Source organism: Staurois parvus, unplaced genomic scaffold, assembly GCF_062004578.1.
Source record: "Staurois parvus isolate SC_StPar_1 unplaced genomic scaffold, SC_StPar_1.0 ptg003601l, whole genome shotgun sequence".
Lineage (NCBI taxonomy): Eukaryota > Metazoa > Chordata > Amphibia > Anura > Ranidae > Staurois > Staurois parvus.
This window is the reverse complement of record NW_028321397.1, coordinates 643730-666647: the sequence shown is the minus strand read 5'-3', so window position 1 is coordinate 666647 and position 22918 is coordinate 643730. Positions and strand designations below refer to the sequence as shown.

At 44.4% G+C, this 22918-nt stretch overlaps 1 protein-coding gene across 1 annotated transcript in view; it reads right to left on the bottom strand.

The window, feature by feature from the left end:
- RHPN2 (rhophilin Rho GTPase binding protein 2) overlaps positions 1-22918 on the bottom strand; it is a 113071-nt gene that overhangs the window by 31346 nt on the left and 58807 nt on the right. Inside the window, exons 4-6 of the mRNA XM_089667822.1 lie at positions 19503-19578; positions 9510-9587; positions 2476-2600 (exon numbers count right to left, since the gene is read on the bottom strand). Coding sequence (XP_089523948.1) covers positions 2476-2600; positions 9510-9587; positions 19503-19578 — 279 coding nt within the window. The remainder of the gene's footprint in view (positions 1-2475; positions 2601-9509; positions 9588-19502; positions 19579-22918) is intronic.

The window sequence follows — 22918 nt, the reverse complement described above, 5'->3', positions numbered from 1 at the left end:
GGAGAGACGTTCACTTAACCTTTGCATTGTGTGTCTGTCTGTGCCACACTAAGCATGGACAACAGAAAGAGGAGACGAGAACTGTCTGAGGACCTGAGAACCAAAATTGTGGCAAAATATCAACAATCTCAAGGTTACAAGTCCATCTCCAGAGAACTAGATTTGCCTTTGTCCACAGTGCGCAACATTATCAAGAAGTTTGCAACCCATGGCACTGTAGCTAATCTCCCTGGTCGTGGACGGATGAGGAAAATTGATGAAAGATTGCAACGCAGAATAGTCCGGATGGTGGATAAGCAGCCCCAAACATGTTCCAAAGACATTCAAGCTGTCCTGCAGGCTCAGGGAGCATCAGTGTCAGCGCGAACTATCCGTCGACATTTAAATGAAATGAAACGCTATGGCAGGAGACCCAGGAGGACCCCACTGCTGACACAGAGACATAAAAAAGCAAGACTACAGTTTGCCAAAATGTACTTGAGTAAGCCAAAAGCCTTCTGGGAAAACGTCTTGTGGACAGATGAGACCAAGATAGAGCTTTTCGGTAAAGCACATCATTCTACTGTTTACCGAAAACGGAATGAGGCCTACAAAGAACAAAACACAGTACCTACGGTAAAATATGGTGGAGGTTCAATGATGTTTTGGGGTTGTTTTGCTGCCTCTGGCACTGGGTGCCTTGACTGTGTGCAAGGCATCATGAAATCTGAGGATTACCAAAGGATTTTGGGTCGCACTGTAGGGCCCAGTGTCAGAAAGCTGGGTTTGCGTCCAAGATCCTGGGTCTTCCAGCAGGACAATGACCCCAAACATACGTCAAAAAGCACTCAGAAATGGATGGCAAAGAAGCGCTGGAGAGTTCTGAAGTGGCCAGCAATGAGCCCAGATCTAAATCCCATTGAACACCTGTGGAGAGATCTTAAAATTGCTGTTGGGAAAAGGTGTCCTTCCAATAAGAGAGACCTGGAGCTGTTTGCAAAGGAAGAGTGGTCCAAAATTCCGGGTGAGAGGTGTCAGAAGCTTATTGATGGTTATAGGAAGCGACTGATTTCAGTTATGTTTTCCAAAGGGTGTGCAACCAAATATTAAGTTAAGGGTGCCAATACTTTTGTCCAGCCCATTTTTGGGGTTTTGTGTGACATTATGTCATATTTGCTTTTCTGCCTCTGTTTTATATTTGTTCCAATACATACAAAGGGAATAAACATGTGTATAGCAAAACATGTGTTAATGCAATACCTTTTTTGTGTGAAATACTTGATTTTCAGGAAAAATATCAAGGGTGCCAACAATTTCGGCCATGACTGTATATATATATATATATACATACATACACACACACAACAGTGTTTTATATATATATAGTGTTTTTACACTACATATACAGTGTTTGAAATATATATATATATATACACAGCACAGTGGCTAAATGGTTAGAACTTCCACCTGGCAGTACTCGGGTCGTTGGTTTGAATCCCAGCCACAGCACCACCTGCCTGGAGTTTGCATGTTCTCCCTGTGCCTGTGTGGGTTTCCTCCCACACTCCAAAGACATGCTGGTAGGTTACTTGGATCCTGTCTAAATTGGCCCTTGTATATGAATGTAAGTTAGGGACCTTAGATTGTACACCCCTTGAGGGTTAGGGACTGATGTGAATGTACAATATATATGTAAAGTGCTGCGTAAATTGACAGCGCTATATAAGTACCTAAAATATATATATATATACTGTTTTATATGTATATATAAAACAGTGGTGATCAAATATCATTAAAGAAAGCTCTATTTGTGTGAAAAAAATGGTATACCTTTTAAGTGGGTACAGTGTTGCATGACATTGCCAGTTAAAGTAGCACAGTGCTGAATAGCAAAAATCACCCTGGTCATGAAGGGGGTAAAATCTTCCAGAGCTGAAGTTAAAGTAGCACAGTGCCGAATAGCAAAAATTGCCCTGGTCATGAAGGGGGTAAAATCTTCCGGAGCTGAAGTGGATATATACACAACTATCATCACAATCGAATGGAGTGCAGCCATTTTTGGGGTTACAAAATAGAAAAGCCCTGATGAAGAAGGACTGAATCTCCACGAGGTGTTGATTCTCTTATCCCAATGAATATCTAATGAAAAAAAAACATTTTAGACTCTATGACTATTGGTGTGGTGCTCTTGCTGCTCCTTACATACTTGGACTTCTCTCGGGAATCCCCTTCTTTTGGGGGGTGCTCTGGTACATGTATGTAGTCTAACCAAAGTGAATCAGCTTGATCAATGAGACGATCGTTCACAACAGTGGATATTCGTAAAAGGAGATCTAGTGCCTCTTCTGCTTCCAGCACACCTCTTATACATGTAGCTAAAGCAATAAAAACCTGACAGGGGCTCTAAGCCACAAACTGGAGACACTCTATAGGTACATCTAAGAAAATACAAATTTCGGCTTTTGATACATTTTAATTTGGCAATTGTGAACGTACCATGTGAAGAGGATCCCCATGTGCCTGCTGGAGGGGAAGAACCGGTTCTCCATGAACCCGAGCTGTTGGAAATAACTTATTAGCATATCTATTCCAGATTCGTCTCTGCTGGGCGTCCGGCATGCCTGCAAACAAGGAGACAACCAGCGTGACACCTTCCACAATCTGAAATATGACGACAATGTAACACGAGAGGGGCAACTCCTAACCCAACAGCTAAATAAAGATGCAGTCTGTCTGCCAGAAAACATGTAAAGCAACACAAGGTGACCATTCACCTCCCTCTGTGCTGGATGGCTGCAGCCCAGTCGGGTTAAAGTGTGAGTCTAGATTCACACCTAAGCATTTTCCGCAGCGTTTTGCAGAAATGCACTACAGTCCATTTAACATGATTTCCTATGGGACAGGTTCACATCTCCGCGTTTTCACCCGATGCGCTTTTTGGAAAGAGTCAGGGGGGCCTTCCATCATAATGGTCAAAGTCTGGGTGGGTCATCCTATCATAACGCCCAAGGTCTGGGGGGGCCATCCTATCATAACGCCAAAGGTCTGGGGGGCCATCCTATCATAACGGTCAAAGTCTGGGGGGCTGTCCTATCATAACAGCCAAAGTCTGGGGAGGCCGTCCTATCATAACAGCCAAAGTCTGGGGGGGCCGTCCTATCATAACAGCCAAAGTCTGGGGGGGCCGTCCTATCATAACAGCCAAAGTCTGGGGGGGCCATCCTATCATAACAGTCAAAGTCTGGGGGGGGCTGTCCTATCATAACAGCCAAAGTCTGGGGGGGCCGTCCTATCATAACAGCCAAAGTCTGGGGGGGCCGTCCTATCATAACAGCCAAAGTCTGGGGGGGCCGTCCTATCATAACGGTCAAAGTCTGGGGGGGGCTGTCCTATCATAACAGCCAAAGTCTGGGGGGCTGTACTATCATAACGCCCAAAGTCTGGGGGGCTGTCCTATCATAACGGGCAAAGTCTGGGGGGGCTGTACTATCATAACAGACAAAGTCTGGTGGGCTGTCCTATCATAATGGCCAAAGTCTGGGGGCCATCCTATCATAACAGCCAAAGTCTGAGGGGGCCGTCCTATTATAACACCAAGGTCTGGGGGGGCCGTCCTATCATAACAGCCAAAGTCTGGGGGGGCATCCTATCATAACAGCCAAAGTCTGGGGGGGCCGTCCTATCATAACGGCCAAAGTCTGGGGGGGGGCTGTCCTATCATAACAGCCAAAGTCTGGCGGGCTGTCCTATCATAACGGCCAAAGTCTGGGGGGCGGTCCTATCATAACGGCTAACGTCTGGGGGGGCCGTCCTATCATAACAGCCAAAGTCTGGGGAGGGCCGTCTTATCATAACAGCCAAAGTCTGGGGGGGCCGTCCTATCATAATGGTCAAAGTCTGGGGGGGCTGTCCTATCATAATGGCCAAAGTCTGGGGGGGGCCATTCTATCATAACACCCAAGGTCTGGGGGCCATCCTATCAGCTGCCAAAGTCTGGGGCCACTATATGCACATTTTTTAAATCCCCCTCCTGTCCTTAAGAGAAAGTGGAGGGAATTCTACATCATCACATTAAAGAAACAGATAGGATTCTTCAGCAATGAAGTCACCGGCCGGCCGTGGTATGCTATCACAGGAGGGGAGGCTGCTAAGGGCCTCTCCTAAAATCCCCCCAAAAATTCTTTCACTTTCGGATCGAGATTTATTAAGACCACCAGATATCTTTCCATGACTCCCACATCCCGGGAAATAGCAGAAACTGAGAAGGAACAAACATGGAGGTAAAGACCAGCCACCAATCAGAGGCTTGCGCCCATTCTACTCTTCAAAATTTCTCAAATTTTTTAACATGGACAACCCCTTGAAATAACTTTCAGGTCTCAGGGAACCCCTGCTAATAATTACCATATCTACAGCTAACAGTACACTGGCATGAACAGGAAGCTGAAATAGTCAATGAAATGAAATGAAATGAAATGCAGAGAGTGAAAATGATGGAGTTCCCTTACATTAGTAGTCAGCAAAGTCCCCACTTACACTGGTGGGTCGATGAAATGCTCTATTTAATATGTGGTCAGTGCAGAAAAGTCTCTTTACATTGCTAATCAGTGGGAGAAGGGAACCAATAAATTGGTTGTCTATGGGAAAAGTGCCCCCTTACATTGGTAGTCAGTGGGAAGAATGATCCTTCCATTGGTGGTCAGTGGGAAGAATGCTCCTTACATTGGTGGTCAGTAGGAAGAATGCCCCTTACATTGGTGGTCAGTGGGAGGAATGCTCCTTACATTTGTAGTCAGTGGGAAGAAGGTTACTTACATTGGTGGTCAGTGGGAAGAATGCCCCTTACATTGGTGGTCAGTTGGAAGGATGCCCCTTACATTGGTGATCAGTGGGAAGAATGCCCCTTACATTGGTGGTCAGTGGGAAGAATGCCCCTTACAAGGGTAATCAGTGGGAAGAATGTCCCTTACATTGGTGGTCAGTGGGAAGAATGCCCCTTACATTGGTGGTCAGTGGGAAGAATGCCCCTTACATTGGTGGTCAGTGGGAAGATGCTCCTTACATTGGTGATCAGCGGGAAGAATGCCCCTTACATTGGTGATCAGTGGGAAGAATGTCCCTTACATTGGTGATCAGCGGGAAGAATGCCCCTTACATTGGTGGTCAGTGGGAAGAATGCCCCTTACATTGGTGGTCAGTTGGAAGGATGCCCCTTACATTGGTGATAAGTGGGAAGAATGCCCCTTACATTGGTGATCAGTGGGAAGAATGCCCCTTACATTGGAGTTCAGTGGGAAGATGCTCCTTGCATTGGGGTCAGTGGGAAGAATGCCCCTTACATTGGTGGTCAGTAGAAAGATGCTCCTTACATTGGGGGTCAGTGAGAAGAATGCCCCTTATATTGGTGGTCAGTGGGAAGAATGCACCTTACATTGGGGGTCAGTGGGAAGAATGTCCCTTCCATTGGTGATCAGTGAGAAGAATGTCCCTTACATTGGGGGTCAGTGAGAAGAATGCCCCTTATATTGGTGGTCAGTGGGAAGAATGTCCCTTACATTGGGGGTCAGTGGGAAGAATGTCCCTTACATTGGGGGTCAGTGGGAAGAATGTCCCTTACATTGGAGTTCAGTGGGAAGAATATCCCTTATATTGGTGGTCAGTGGGAAGAATGCTCCTTTACATTGGGGGTCAGTGGGAAGAATGCCCCTTACATTGGTGGTCAGTGGGAAGAATGCTCCATACATTGGTGGTCAGTGGGAAGAATGCCCCTTACATTGGTGGTCAGTGGGAAGATGCTCCTTACATTGGGGGTCAGTGGGAAGATGCTCCTTACATTGGTGGTCAGTGGGAAGATGCTCCTTACATTGGGGGTCAGTGGGAAGAATGTCCCTTACATTGGTGGTCAGTGGGAAGAATGTTCCTTACATTGGGGGTCAGTGGGAAGAATGCTCCTTACATGGATGATCAGTGGGAAGAATGTCCCTTACATGGATGATCAGTGGGAAGAATGCCCCTTACATTGGTGGTCAGTGGGAAGAAGCTCCTTACATTGGTGTTCACTGCAAAGAATGCTGCTTACAGATAACATATATAGGGCACTGTGGCATGTCAACTTGTACAACCAGTCTAGTTGCTATTTACCTTTCACAATCTGCAAGTACGAGTGTCAGAAACTGACAGATGAGAGGGTCAAAATTCCTCAGTTATCAGATCTTCTGAACATTACACGATTAACCCCTTAGGAAGAATGCGACCGCTACAGGCACATATAGCCACAACCATGGCGGACCGCCCACTGGGGCTTCAATGTAATTAAATAATAATGAGTTGCTGTCAATCATTCATAATAATTGATTAATACAGCAGCACGGTAACTGGCAGCAGTTTTTGTTTTCCATAAGAATTCCCAAGATGGACAAAAGTTCAGCTGGAATTTGCTTCTCCCTGTTTTACATGGGTCAGCTTTGCAGCATGGGTCTAAAATGCAACAAGTGATTGGCTGCTCAGGATAGTAAAGGGACCTTGCTGTGTGGACACCAAAAAAACAAAAATAGACTTTTAATACCTATCTGTCCTACTGCCCGTAATGCTGTTCTCTTTTCTATTCACCAGAAGATTCTTCTGCATCCGACACTTCCAGAAGTGTCAGATTCTTGATCCCCCCTCTATGTCCTGTGGTTCCTTCCACTGACCCCTCCCCGACTACAGGATTTGCAGGCTGATGGAAGGAACCACAGAGCAGAGAGGGGGGGGGGGGACCAGGCATCGGACACTGGTGCTGTCAGATGTATCTGATGAATACAAAGGAGAAAGGTGTCACAGGCCCAGGGATAGCAAAAGGTGGAATGATTGACGGGTTTGCGTTACGTCACTCTGACAAATACGGTCCCATAGTACAATCATCCTGAAACCTCCTCTGCCTAACCCAGCATCTCTCAGCCTTCTTTAACCACCTCCCGTCCGGCCGTTGTATATAAACGGCCAGACGATGGCAGTGCAGGGTCGGGTGGCTGTTTATAAACGGCCACCCCACCCCCTGTTTGTGCGCGCTCCCTGGGAGCGCACAGCACCACGATCCAGTGCCCGCTGTGTCCTCCGGACAAAGTGGAACACCGATCGTCATACAGGACCTCTCTGCGAGGTCCCGATCATGTGATCACTGATTGGCCAATCAGTGATCACATGCAGAGTAATAAGCAAGATGTCACTTGTGACATCATTGCTTACTACGTGTGAAATCTGAAGGATCACAGAGGTCAAATGGTACAAGGTTATTCACAACAGCCTTGTACCATGTGACAAGCTGTGATCAATCACAGCTCTCACAGTATTTCTCAATGGCTGCAAGAATGCAGCCAGAGAGAAGGAGAAATGATTGCTTTTACAGCCTTTATGGGTGTAAAAGCAATCAGTGTAACAAAAAAAAAAACAAATCTTCATCACCCCCCACAAGTAGTACAGTGTCACCATGGTGACACTGTACTGCTAGGGTGACAGTATGTAAAATAAATAAATAAATAATAATATAAAAAAATTTAATAAAAATGTAAAAAAAAAATGTTTAAAAATGATAGGTTTTGGTTATAAACTAATTTGGGTTATTTTTTTTTTACTAAAAAGATAACGGAATAAATTTTGGCCAATATTTATAATGAAATATTATTTATTTGCTAAATTTTATAAGAAAAACACTTTTTTTCAAAATTTCATTTATATAGCAAAAAAAAAATAAAAATCCCAGTGGTGAATAAATACCACCAAAATAAAGATTTATCTGTCTCAAAAAAATGCAAAAAATTCATATGGGTACAGTGTTGCATGACCGCGCAATTGTCATTCAAAGTGTGATAGTGCTGAAAGCTGAACATTGGCCTGGACTGGAAGGGGGGGAAAGTGTCCGGACTGGAAGGCGGTGAAAGTGTCCGGACTGGACGGGGGGGAAAGTGTCCGGACTGGAAGGGGGGGAAAGTGTCCGGACTGGAAGGGGGGGGGGGGGGGGAAGTGTCCAGACTGGAAGGGGGGAAAAGTGTCCGGACTGGAAGGGGGGGGGGAAGTGTCCAGACTGGAAGGGGGGAAAAGTGTCTGGACTGGAAGGGGGGGGAAGTGTCCGGACTGGAAGGGGGGGGAAGTGTCCGGACTGGAAGGGGGGGGAAGTGTCCGGACTGGAAGGGGGGGAAAGTGTCCGGACTGGAAGGGGGGGAAAGTGTCCGGACTGGAAGGGGGGAAAAGTGTCCGGACTGGAAGGGGGGGGGGAAGTGTCCAGACTGGAAGGGGGGAAAAGTGTCCGGACTGGAAGGGGGGGGAAGTGTCCGGACTGGAAGGGGGGGGAAGTGTCCGGACTGGAAGGGGGGGGAAGTGTCCGGACTGGAAGGGGGGGAAAGTGTCCGGACTGGAAGGGGTTAAGTCACCCTTTAAAAGTATACAGAATCTCGAGGCATCCCTGCATGGAATGTAAAAACCGTAAATGTTACTTATCAATGGGAAACCTGAGCATGACATCAGAAGCCCCCACCACATCAGAGGTTCTTCCCACCACATCAGAGTCCCCCTTTACATCACAGTCCCCCCATGACATCAGACTCCCTCAATCACATCTGAGCCCTCCCCTCACATCAGAGTCACCCCTCTACACTACAGCCTCCCTTTGCATCAGAGCTGCACCATCAGTCCCATCCTTTACATAAGAACCCCCAGAACATCAAAGTCACCCATATGCATGGGAGCCTCCCATCACATCAGTCCCCCCCCCCATCACACCAGAATTCTCCCTTAACATCAGAGGCTCCCTACTACATGACAGCCTCCCATCACATCAGAGTCACCCCTATACATCAGAACCCTACCCACCCCCAATCACATCAGAAGTCCTTAATTATATCAGGACACCCCTTTACATCAGAATTCCCCCTTCAAATCAGAGTTGTGATTATACATCAGATGTATACATCAGAGGCCCCTATCATATCAGCAGTGTCCCATCACACCAGAATAATACATCAGAGAACTCCTTTACATCAGAGTTCCCCCTTCACATCAGAGTCACCCCTATACATCAGAGGCCCCTCATAACATCAGAGCACTCCTTTACATCAGAGGGCCCCATCACATCAGCAGCGTCCCATCACACCAGAATCCTCCCATCACATCAGAGTCACCCCTATACATCAGAGGCCCCTCATAACATCAGAGCACTCCTTTACATCAGAGCCCCCCCATAACATCAGAGGTCCCCTAATACATCAGAGAACTCCTTTACATCAGAGATACATTAGCGGCATCCCATCACATTAGAATCCTCCCTTAACATCACACCCCTATACATGACAGCCCCCGTCACATCAAAGGCCCCAATCATATCAGTGTTCCCTCCATCACATCAGAGTCCCCCAGTTACTCAGTAGGAGCTGCAGCAGCCTTGTTGAGAATCATCCGCCTAACCCATAAAAGGTCTGTCTCTGCACTGACAGGTACACTTTAATATGGGGTCTGAAAATGAGCGGTTAACATTGAACAATCACATGTAATCATACCTGTCTGAGGTCCATCAGGTCGGCCAGTTCATTTTCATAATCAGCACCGTCTTCACTGTAGTGCTCCAGGATGAAATCCTGTCCAATGACAGAGGAAGGTGACTTCACATCGATTCACATGACATGAGAAGCAGCAACAATTGTAACAATAAAGACAGAAGAGAGATTCTGACTAGTTGGTGGATGACGTTTCTTGTTTTTCTATGACTTTCTAACTGCCATTTTAAAGTGTATGTTCATGCATTCCCCAGATTGACACCGATCCGCCTGCTCCCCCTTCTAGATGAGGTTTAATTACTCCCCATGACATCATCACCAGGCTTGCAGGGGCAACTGCCTGGTCAGTTCCTGGTGATCTAGACACAACCCCAGAACTACATCTCCCAAGAGTCCCTTCCCTAGACACAGTGGGGTTTATTTACTAAAGCTGGAGAGTCCAAAATCAGACTCCCTTCTGCATAGAAACCAATCAGCTTCTAACCTCAGCTTGTTCAGTGAAGCTTTGGCAATGAAACCTGGAAGCTGATTGGTTTCTATGCAGAAGGGAGTCTGATTTTGGACTCTCCAGCTTTAGTAAATAAACCCCAGTGTGTGTGGAGGCTGCTGGGAGCAAGGCAGCAGAATTGTTATGCTGGGAAAGGAATCAATATACCACGTGGAGGGGGCTGGGGATTGGCGTAGTTCTCCAGTACAGCAGGTAGGGGGTGATTACACAGCTTGTGATTTTAGTGCAGCAGAGGCAGCGTGGTCAGCCTACTACAGGAAGTTAGGAGCTCGCTGGATTTCTGCCAGCTCAACAGGTATTTTTCGGTACTTGCAAAGTTTTTAAAATGACAAAAAAATGGGGAAATTTCCATGTATTATAGAAATGTAATGCTAATCATGAAATGTAAATGTAATCATTATGTTTGATAATACAAACATTTGAGCTGTCTCTGTCATTGGGAGCTGTTATCTCCAGATTTTAATGGAAGTTGCTAAATAAATGTTATATAATCTATACACCATCATCTCTAAATCCCTGATTTATTCCATGAGGAGAATGGAGGAGAAACTACAGGAATAATTTGGACCCTGGAGAATGTTTTCATCCTTTATGTGAGAAATGCCGTTTTGTTACTGATATAGGGTAATTATTCACTTTTATACCAGTTGCAGTGGAACACTTTATTTAATCTATATCTTTGCTTGCACAAATAAATAAGGAACGTTTTGGATAGAGTTTGGTTTGGTAGTTGGAACACTTTTTGTTATTAAGTGTGGTTTCACACTAGATTGAAGTGAATCACTGTTTATTGTTCACAATTGGAGTATATTCACGATTTATTTTATACTGAAGATATTATATAATTTTATTTATACAGATTTTTTTTTATACAGTTGAAAGAAAAAGTATGTGAACCCCTTGGGATTACGTGGAGTTTTGCATGAATTGGGCATAAAATGTGCTCTGAACGTCATCTAAGTCACAACAATAGAAGAACACAGTCTGCTGAACATAATACTACACAAACATTAGATGTTGCCATGGTTTAATTGCACATAACATGTAAACATTCACAGTGCAGGGAGGAAAAAGTATGTGAGGCCCTAGCTTAATGACTTCTCCCAGAGCTAATTGGAGCCAGGAGTGAGCCAACCTTGACCCCAATCAGTGTGATGATATTCAGGAAAAACAAAAGATAAGTGAGCGCTTATGTGATACTGTATAATAAGCAGCGGCTGTACACCAGAAAAGGCACCGTATCAAACCTTCAATAGCATATATATGAAAAGGGAGGTGCAGCGCTGTATAACTAAACAAATAATGAATGATTACACAATAGTAAACAGTGACTGTAAGTTAATAATGCCACTAGATGGTGGCTATAAGGTGAAGAGAGTGAAAACAGTCCAATGAAGGGGTGCTCTTAAGATCCGGGGTGATCTTCAGACGTCCAATATACAGGACCATCAGGTGATAAAATATAAAGACTGCGCACTCACCAGATATGCAATCTTTATGCGCATTTGTATGAAAATATCACTAGACCTCCTGTGTCATCATCCTGGTCTGGTCAGATCTGGTCAGCATATCCCTCATGGCCTGGTACCTGGATGGATGCAGCTGTTCTGTAGATTTGGCCGGTTCCCACCAGAACTCAAATAAATAGAAAGGGCCACATAGTGTAATATCCTCAGGTATCTTTATTGGAGGCACAGGATAGCAGAAAATCCAACATACAAAAAAATACTGACCCAGGTATGAATCAAAGATGGCCGCCGGAGCCCCTCGTGGCGCCGGCGGTGAAGCGTCCAACCTGCTGTAGCTATCCCTATAGCTACAGCAGGTTAGACGCTTCACCGCCGGCGCCACGAGGGGCTCCGGCGGCCATCTTTGATTCATACCTGGGTCAGTATTTTTTTGTATGTTGGATTTTCTGCTATCCTGTGCCTCCAATAAAGATACCTGAGGATATTACACTATGTGGCCCTTTCTATTTATTTGAGTTCTGGTGGGAACCGGCCAAATCTACAGAACAGCTGCATCCATCCAGGTACCAGGCCATGAGGGATATGCTGACCAGATCTGACCAGACCAGGATGATGACACAGGAGGTCTAGTGATATTTTCATACAAATGCGCATAAAGATTGCGTATCTGGTGAGTGCGCAGTCTTTATATTTTATCACCTGATGGTCCTGTATATTGGACGTCTGAAGATCACCCCGGATCTTAAGAGCACCCCTTCATTGGACTGTTTTCACTCTCTTCACCTTATAGCCACCATCTAGTGGCATTATTAACTTACAGTCACTGTTTACTATTGTGTAATCATTCATTATTTGTTTAGTTATACAGCGCTGCACCTCCCTTTTCATATAAGTGTGATGATATTGGATGTGTTGCTGACAGCTGTCCTGCCCTTAAAAAACACACACCTGTTTGGGTTTACTGGTTTCAAGAAGCACTGTCTGATGTGAACCATGCCCCGCAGAAAAGAGCTCTCAGAAGACCTATGATCAAGAATTGTTGACTTGCATGAAGCTGGAAAGGGTTACAAAAGTATCTCCTTGAGCCTTGATGTTCATGTGTCCACGGTAAGACAGACTGTCTACAAATGGAGAAAGTTTAGCACTGTTGCTTCTCTCCCTAGGCGTGGTCGTCCTGTAAAAATGACTGCAAGAGCACAGCGCAGAATGCTGCATGAGGTAAAGGAGAATCCCAGAGTGTCAGCTAAAGACCTACAGAAATCTCTGGCACATGCTAACATTTTTGTTGACACATCTACAGTAAGGAAAACATTAAACAAGAATGGAGTACATGGGAGGACACCACAGAGAAAGCCATTGCTGTCCAAAAAGAATATTGCAGCACGTTTGAAGTTTGCAAAAGAGCACCTGGATGTTCCACAGCACTACTGGCAAAATATACTGTGGACAGATGAAACCAAGATTGAGTTGTTTGGGAAGAACACACAACACTATGTGTGGAGAAAAAAAGGCACAGCACACCAACATCAAAACCTCATCCCCACTGTGAAACATGGAGGAGGGAGCATCATGGTTTGGGGCTGCTTTGCTGCCTCAGGGCCTGGACGGATTGTTGTCATTGATGGGAAAATGAATTCCAGAGTTTATCAAGACATTTTGCAGGAAAATGTACGACCATCTGTCTGCCAACTGAAGCTCCGCAGAGGATGGGTGATGCAACAGGACAATGACCCAAAGCATACAAGTAATTCAACAAAACAATGGCTGCAACAGCACAGAATACGCCTTCTGGAGTGGCCCAGTCAGAGTCCTGACCTCAACCCGATTGAAATGCTGTGGCATGACCTTAAGAGAGCGATTCACACCACACATCCCAAGAATGTTGCTACACTGAAACAGTTTTGTGAAGATCAGTGGTCCAAAATTACTCCAGATCGTTGTGCAGGTGTGATCTGCAACTACAGGAAATGTTTGGTTGAGGTTATTGCTGCCAAAGGAGGGTCAACCAGTTATTAAGTCCAAAGGTTCACATACTTTTTCCTCCCTGCACTGTGAATGTTTACATGTTATGTGCAATTAAACCATGGCAACATCTAATGTTTGTGTAGTATTATGTTCAGCAGACTGTGTTCTTCTATTGTTGTGACTTAGATGACGTTCAGAGCACATTTTATGCCCAATGCATGCAAAACTCCATGTAATCCCAAGGGGTTCACATACTTTTTCTTGCAACTGTATATAGAGTATATTTTATATATATTTTTTTTCTTCCTCTTTTTCTTCTTCCCTTCACATGTGTTTTGCACATGCTTTGCATTTTTTTGCATGATTTACAATTAGTGGCACGTAAATTATTTATAAAGGGTAATACACTATTTTGAGTATATTTTTTTGAGGTACAAGAAAATCTGGATACATCACGGTGGCTAAAGGAAAGAAAAGACATTTATTTTGGAGGAAGAAAAGACTTTATTATATGGAGACTGATTTTTAATATAATTTTCTTTGGGAATTTATTGTGATTGAGGACATTTGGAACACTTATGATTTGGGTATTTTCATTTATGAGAAAAGGTTTATATTCATGTTAGCTTTCAAGGGTGAAAGTGTTTGACTTTTCTTTTAGGGTGTAGTAATTATTGGTATAGGGAGTTTGGTGCTGATATATTTATTTATGGTTCAAATCCTGACCACTGCACCACCTGCCTGGAGTTTGCATGTTCTCCCTGTGCCTGTGTGGGTTTCCTCCCACACTCCAAAGACATGCTGGTAGGTGAATTGGTTCCTGTCTAAATTGTCCCTAGTATGTGTATGTATGAATGTGAGTTAGGGACCTTAGATTGTACGCCCCTTGAGGGTTAGGGACTGATGTGAATGTACAATATATATGTAAAGTGCTGCGTAAATTGATGGGACTATATAAGTACCTCAAATAAAATAAATTAAAAAATCCCCAAATTTCTGTCTGGATTGCAGAGACCTCGCTGTCATTTGTTGGAATGGTTTGGTTTATCTGCCATTTCCCTCACCGCTGGGGATAATCCTTAACATACATTTTCCCAAAGTCTATTATATGTTCCATCAGCTGACAGCAGGAACAGCCCAGAATGTTCTACGGATAATTAACTGCTCCGGTATTTTTATCATCTGGGTGTGTTTGTCGGGTTTGTCGCCTTTAGTTTCATTGTCTTTCATCCTCTTATCTTAAATAAACCCGAGAATTCCAGCGTGTTCAATCCAGAGCCAGCCAGGTGAGGAAAAGAAGAAGTCCAAATGGAAACTGCGATTTCCTCTTGGTCAGATCGATCGCCTGGGTTGGCCACGGAGGAGATCGCTATTTTCATAGGTTCTGATGAAGGTCCAACAAACATTTTGAGCCCATGTGCATGTCCATGTGCTGCCCATAGGAGTTAAAGTGCTATAATACCCAAAAGCTAACCATTTAGCCACTGTGCTGCCATATTCATACATACACATACTAGGGCCAATTTAGACAGGAGCCAATTCACCTACCAGCATGTCTTTGGAGTGTGGGAGGAAACTGGAGTACCTGGAGGAAACCCACGCAGGCACAGGGTCAAATTTACCATAAGGCAAACAAGGCACTTGACTAGGGCGGCATTTTTTTGGGGGGGCAGCACTTCCCCCCGGAGGAAGGAATGAAAGAAGGGACACACACACCACGGGAACCAGGTGGGATCCTGCTTCATGGTGTATGTAGAGCCTGACTCTCAGTCCCCGGGATGTCCAGAGCTGTGAGGATGGGCGTCTCTCTGTCACTGGGAAGGGGGATTGGTGGTGGAGGGCTCTCCCGGGTGGGAGGCAGGGGTGTTGTTGGTTAATGTCAGGCTCTCTCCGCGGGAGGGGGAAGGGGGGTTGTGTTGGTCGGTGTCTGTGGGGGTAGATGATTTTTGTGTTGCCTAGGGCAGCACAAAACCTAAATACAACACTGCACAGGCACAGGGAGAACATGCAAATTCCAGGCAGGTGGTGCCATGGTTGGGATTCAAACCAATGTCTCTAGCTCTGCCAGACAGAAATGCTAAACACTCAGCCACTGTGCAACATACCCTGCATACCTGAACATGTAGAAAGGACCATGCCTGGGGAACATGTGTCAGCACAGACACTTGTAGTCTCCATCAGAATCCCATGAGGCAGGGTGACAACACATGAGCACAATTGGAAGGCAGGGACAGAGCGTTGTCACCCTATAACAGGAAGTGCATGCACAAGGACCTCCATGGTAGTATCACCAGGGACTATTTTGATAAAAGTTGAATATGTAGAAAAAGATTGAAAATAACTGTTGTAATGAAACTGACATGTTAAAGCTTATATGAGATTTTAGGGGTCTGGACCGAGTTCCTGATTGTGACAACGGTGGACCATGCCTGGGAAATGAGTGTGAGCACAGCTACTTGTAGTCCCCATTAGAAGCTCATGTCACAGGATGACAACACAGGCGTACAATTAGGAGACAGGTGCAGAGAGTTGTCACCCTGGAACAAGAAGCGCCTGAACAAGGACCTTCATGGCAGGATCACCAAGGATGAATTAAGAGACAAATACAGAATGTTGCCACCCTATGACAGGAAGTACCTTCATAGCAGGATCACCAGGGATTGGTGTACTGAAAGTAGCATATTTAAAGAGACTGAAAATAACTTTTGAAGTGACATTAATGTTAAAGCTTCTATAAGATTTTAGTGAATGGGTTTAGACCAGAGGTCCCCAAACTGTGGCCCGCGGGCTGGATGTGGCCTTTTGCTTGCCTTTATACGGCCCTTGGGACACTAATCCTTCCACTGATACAATGCACTATTCCTTCCACTGACACCAACAATGGGGAACTATTCCTCCCACTGACCCCAACAATGGGGAAACTATTCCTCCCACTGACACCAACAATGGGGAACTATTCCTTCCACTGACACCAACAATGGGGGAACTATTCCTTCCACTGACACCAAAAATGAGGCACTGTTCCTCCCACTGACACCAACAATGGGGGAACTATTCCTTCCACTGACACCAACAATGGGGAACTATTCCTTCCACTAACACCAAAAATGAGACACTATTCCTCCCACTGACACCAACAATGGGGGAACTATTCCTTCCACTGACACCAACAATGGGGCACTATTCCTCCCACTGATACCAATGATGGGGCACTATTCCTCCCACTGACACCAACAATGGGAGAACTATTCCTCCCACTGACACCACGGATGGGGAACTAATTTTCCCACTGACACCAATGATGTAATTTTTTTTACTCCCGATGAAGGCATTGTTTACTCCCACTAATACCAGGGCACTTTCTACTCCTAGTGGCCACTTCCCGGCTCCCCTAAAGTTTGAAGAACAGTAAGCCGGCCCTTTATTTCCAAAGTTTGGAGACCCATGGTTTAGACCTAGACCGCCTTCCTGACAGTGACAACAGTGGACCATCCCTCCTAGATTGTAAGCTCCCAGGATCAGGGCCCTCCTATCCCTCTTGTATTGAACTGTATTGTTGCTGTATTGTCTCCTGTTATATTGTAAAGCGCTGAGCAAACTGTTGGTGCTATATAAATCCTGTATAATAATAATATATAAATCCTGTATAATAATAATAATATATAAATCCTGTATAATAATAATAATATATAAATCCTGTATAATAATAATATATAAATCCTGTATAATAATAATATATAAATCCTGTATAATAATAATAATATATAAATCCTGTATAATAATAATATATAAATCCTGTATAATAATAATATATAAATCCTGTATTATAATAATAATATATAAATCCTGTATAATAATAATATATAAATCCTGTATAATAATAATAATAATAATAATAATAAATAAATCCTGTATAATAATATATAAATCCTGTATAATAATAATATATAAATCCTGTATAATAATAATAATAATATATAAATCCTGTATAATAATAATATATAAATCCTGTATAATAATAATAATAATATATAAATCCTGTATAATAATAATAATATATAAATCCTGTATAATAATAATAATAACATATAAATCCTGTATAATAATAATATATAAATCCTGTATAAAATAATATATAAATCCTGTATAATAATAATAATATATAAATCCTGTATAATAATAATAATGTCAGTGGAGGAGGTATTAGCCAGGTGACTTGTAGTATCAATCAGAAGCTCTTGTGACAGGGTGACAACACAGGTCCACAATTAGGATACAGGTACAGAGCGTTGTCACCCTATAACAGGAAGTGCCTGAACAAGGACCATCATGGCAGGATCACCAAGGATTATTTAACTGAAAGATTTGAAAAGATTGAAAATAACTTTTGAAACGATGAACATGTTAACGTTTCTGTGAGACGGTAGCCCTGACTTGTCTGCACTCGTATCCCGGATTCATTTCCATAAACGTATCTCTCAGTGCAGAATTCTTGTCTGATAACGAAGCGGCTGGGTGGGGTGTTCAGGGAAGAACTCCGCACGGGGAATTTCTTCCAACACTTCAGGTCTCCAGGGAGTAGCGGCGTGACTCACATCCAGATACTGCATCTCCCTGACATCTCCTAATGACTCCGACCGGCTCAATTAGTGAGAAGGCGAATCGTTTCCTTTCTAAATTTAGATCTCACTCCGCTGTCTAAAATTAGATCCTATTCTTGTGAAACCTTTCATTGTCATTTCTGCTGATGGGATTGATATAACTATCGGACCAAGAATGAATTGTCCCTGTGGAGCAACAGAAACTTTACCGGAATGTTATACAGGAGATAGGTTGTAGATCAGTGATGGTCAATTTAACTGATGTGGTGGGCTTCATGTGTGGCCCCCAATGTCACCAAAGGGCCACACATAATATTTAGTGGATGTAATGTTACAGAAAACTGTCAGACACTGCAGACATACTACAGGGGATGGAGCCTACAGACATACTACAGGAGATGGTCAGAGACTGCGGACATACTACAGGAGATGGTCAGAGACTGCGGACATACTACAGGAGATGGTCAGAGACTGCAAACATACTACAGGAGATGGTCAGAGACTGAAGACTTACTACAGGAGATGGTCAGAGACTGCGGACATACTACAGGAGATGGCCAGAGACTGCGGACATACTACAGGAGATGGCCAGAGACTGCAGACATACTACAGGAGATGGTCAGAGACTGCGGACATACTACAGGAGATGGTCAGAGACTGCAGACATACTACAGGAGATGGCCAGAGACTGCAGAAATACTACAGGAGAAGGTCAGAGACTGCAGATTTACTAGAGGAGATGGTCAGAAACTGCAGATTTACTAGAGGAGATGGTCAGAGACTGCAGACATACTACAGGAGATGGTCAGAGACTGCAGACTTACTACAGGAGATGGTCAGAGACTGCAGACTTACTACAGGAGATGGTCAGAGACTGCAGACATACTACAGGGGATGGTCAGAGACTGCAGACTTACTACAGGAGATGGCCAGAGACTGCAGACTTACTACAGGAGATGGTCAGAGACTGCAGACCTAGGTTGAGCACTAAAGGGTTAGAATCTCTTTTAGGACTTATATTTCTGTCTATGCCCCCCAGTGTGTGTGTGTGTGGGGGGGGGGGTATTCACTCTCACTGTTGTTCCAGGCAATGTTGTCACCAGAACAGGAGGTAAGCATAACTATCCCAACGGGGACATCTGTCCTGTCTAAGAGGAGATTTTCCCCATGGTTTGGAGAGATCTTCTGCTGTGCCTCTGGGACAGGAAATGAAGGGAAATCTCCCGACTCTATCCAGACCTCATACAAAGTTTACACTTTAAGGTGACTACAAAAAAAGAATAGTTTTGGGTTTGTCCTCCATGTGCTGGGTGCTAGTCACGCCCTTGATAACAGATTTCCCCACAGCACATCTTGTACCCGTACGTCCTGTATCTGGTAGACGGGTGTCTTGTGTCATTTGCACCCCAAAGCAAACATCTCACCAACAACAATTCAAAGTATTTTCTCTTACCTTGAACGGCGTGGTGAAATCGACGTCTTTTGTCTCTTTGAGGCCCAGAGGGATGAGCGGAATGCTGGAGGTTTGCCTGCAACACACAACATACCCGAGTCAGAGTAACGCAGAGCCCATGGCAACCCCCATAGAGAGGAAAGAATGATGAATGACCTTGACCCATCGCATGGAGAAGTGACGTCCGTGTTCTGAATGTGGCATGCGTTTTTATACACAAAGATGGCAGCTACAAGCCCTGGCATGCTTTATAAAGGAACTTAAAGGGTCACTCCACTTCAAAGCAAGCTTTTCTGTCACTGTCCCTTTAAATGGTATGTAAAGCCTAATAATAACACGCAACATTGTATCTCTTTGGGTAAGCAGGCAGAGTCATGGATATATTTTTCCCCTCTTTAGCCAGAAAAGCTAGTGTATAGAACAGATATGGAGTATTGCCAACTGGATTCAGCTGTTTCAGGGTTCTTAGGATCTCATCAGTGCAAGATCTGGCTTTACTGGCTCTGCAGATCATAAATAATGGCTCTGCAAAGTGATGGCTATATTTGGGGACCCGATGTAAGGGGGGACTCCCAATATGGGCTCTGATATAAAAGGGCGCTGATGGGAACCTTGATGTAAGGGTAGTCTGATGGGGACCCTGATGTACAGGGGGCTCTGATGGGACTCTGATGGGGACCTTGATGTAAATGGTAGTCTGATGGGGACCCTGATGCAGAGGGGGCTCTGATGGCACCCTGATGTAAAGGGGGCTCTGATGGGAACCTTGATGTAAAGGGCAGTTTGATGGGGACCTTGATGTAGAGGGGGCTCTGATGGGACCCTGATGTAAAGGGGACTCTGATGGGAACCTTGATGTAAATGGTAGTCTGATGGGGACCCTGATGTAAAGGGGGCATTGATGGGAGCCTTGATGTAGACGGGGCTCTGATGGGGACCTTGATGTAAATGGTAGTCTGATGGGGACCCTGATGTAGCGGGGGCATTGATGGCACCCTGATGTAGCGGGGGCTCTGATGGAGACCCTGATGTAAAGGGGGCTCTGATGGAGACCCTGATGTAAAGGGGGCTCTGATGGAGACCCTGATGTAAAGGGGGCTCTGATGGAGACCCTGATGTAAAAGGGGACTCTAATCAGGACCCCGATGAAAGGGGATTCTAAAAAGGACCCTGATATAAAGAGGGACTCTGACCCTGGTGTAAGGGCAATCCTAAGGGGGACACTGATGAAAGGAGGCTCTGATGGAGAAGAAGGAAGAAGAAGAAGAAAAGAAGAAGAAGAAAGGAGGAGAAAAGAAGAAAAAAAGAAGAAAAGAAGAAAAAGAAGAAGAAAAAGAAGAAGAATTCCAGTCCATTATTATATTTTATATGAAAAAGTCTTGCGGTTGCAACAATGTATCCATTTGTATCCATTTCGGATACAGATGGTTTTATTCGGATACAAATGGATACATTGTTGCAACCGCAAGACTTTTTCATATAAAATATAATAGTGGACTGGAATTTTTCTTCTTCTTTTTCTTCTTCTTGCAGGTCACGGCTCATGCGTAGATTTTTTATCGGTAAAACGATTGGTCAATTTGCCCATCATTGCCGGGAAAATCGGCCGATCGTCAAAACCGGCAGTGAATTTTCCAACATGCCCGATAAAAAAATGTGCAAAAAGCCTGAAAAACGGCCGACCAATTAACCCACTAACGGTGCGAAAAACGGCCGATTTTTTTTTTCGCCAAAAAATATGGCCGGCATAACTGTGTATGGTCAGCTTTAGAAACATCTTGCAATCTCTGTCCTTATGGATGAGATGATTTTATCTCTGGATCGGTGTTTTGGGTTCATGGCCCCCCCAGCAGACTCCACATACAGACGGCTGATACGAAAGCGCTGAGTATGTTCCCTCATTATCTAATGGGGATATTGGGAGTGTGAGTAACTCAGGGAGTGTCACAACCAACCTCAGATTATAGGAGCGGGGGAGGGTGACTGGTTACATTAAAACTATGGTATGTGCTATAGTTATCTCTCTGATTACCTGAATAACACTTTATAACGCGCCACACCCAGCGCTAAGGAATGCGATCACATGCTACTCATCGTAAATAAACACAATCCATTCCAGATCACCAGACATGCAGCAGAAAATCTACTATTCCGTGTTTCTCTCCAGAAGGACAGCGCCATCTTTGTTCAGGCATCACCCAGGGTAGCCATCTACTTCCCGGACTGAGATACCAGCCTGATTACTGGGGGGGGGGGGGGGGACTGAGGAAATGCTTCCTTGTGCCTGCAGCAGACTAGGGTTGCCACCTCATCCCTTTAAAACCAAACACATACAGTCAGGTCCATAAATATTGGGACATGGACACAATTCTAACGTTTTTGGCACTATACACCACCACAATGGATTTGAAATGAAACGAACAAGATGTGCTTTAACTGCAGACTGTCAGCTTTAATTTGAGGGTATTTACATCCAAATCAGGTGAACGGTGTAGGAATTACAACAGTTTGCATATGTGCCTCCCACTTGTTAAGGGACCAAAAGTAATGGGACAATTGGCTTCTCAGCTGTTCCATGGCCAGGTGTGTATTATTCCCTCATTATCCCAAATTACAATGAGCAGATAAAAGATCCAGAGTTCATTTCAAGTGTGCTATTTGCATTTGGAATCTGTTGCTGTCAACTCTCAAGATGAGATCCAAAGAGCTCTCACTATCGGTTAAGCAAGCCATCATTAGGCTGAATAAACAAAACAAACCCATCAGAGAGATAGCAAAAACATTAGGTGTGGCCAAAACAACTGTTTGGAACATTCTTAAAAAGAAGGAACGCACCGGTGAGCTCAGCAACACCAAAAGACCCGGAAGACCACGGAAAACAACTGTGGTGGATGACCGAAGAATTCTTTCCCTGGTGAAGAAAACCCCCTTCACAACAGTTGGCCAGATCAAGAACACTCTCCAGGAGGTAGGTGTATGTGTGTCAAAGTCAACAATCAAGAGAAGACTTCACCAGAGTGAATACAGAGGGTTCACCACAAGATGGAAATCATTGGTGAGCCTCAAAAACAGGAAGGCCAGATTAGAGTTTGCCAAACGACATGTAAAAAAGCCTTCACAGTTCTGGAACAACATCCTATGGACAGATGAGACCGAGATCAACTTGTACCAGAGTGATGGGAAGAGAAGAGTATGGAGAAGGAAAGGAACTGCTCATGATCCTAAGCATACCACCTCATCAGTGAAGCATGGTGGTGGTAGTGTCATGGCGTGGGCATGTATGGCTGCCAATGGAACTGGTTCTCTTGTATTTATTGATGATGTGACTGCTGACAAAAGCAGCCGAATGAATTGTGAAGTGTTTCGGGAATATTATCTGCTCATATTCAGCCAAATGCTTCACAACTCATTGGACG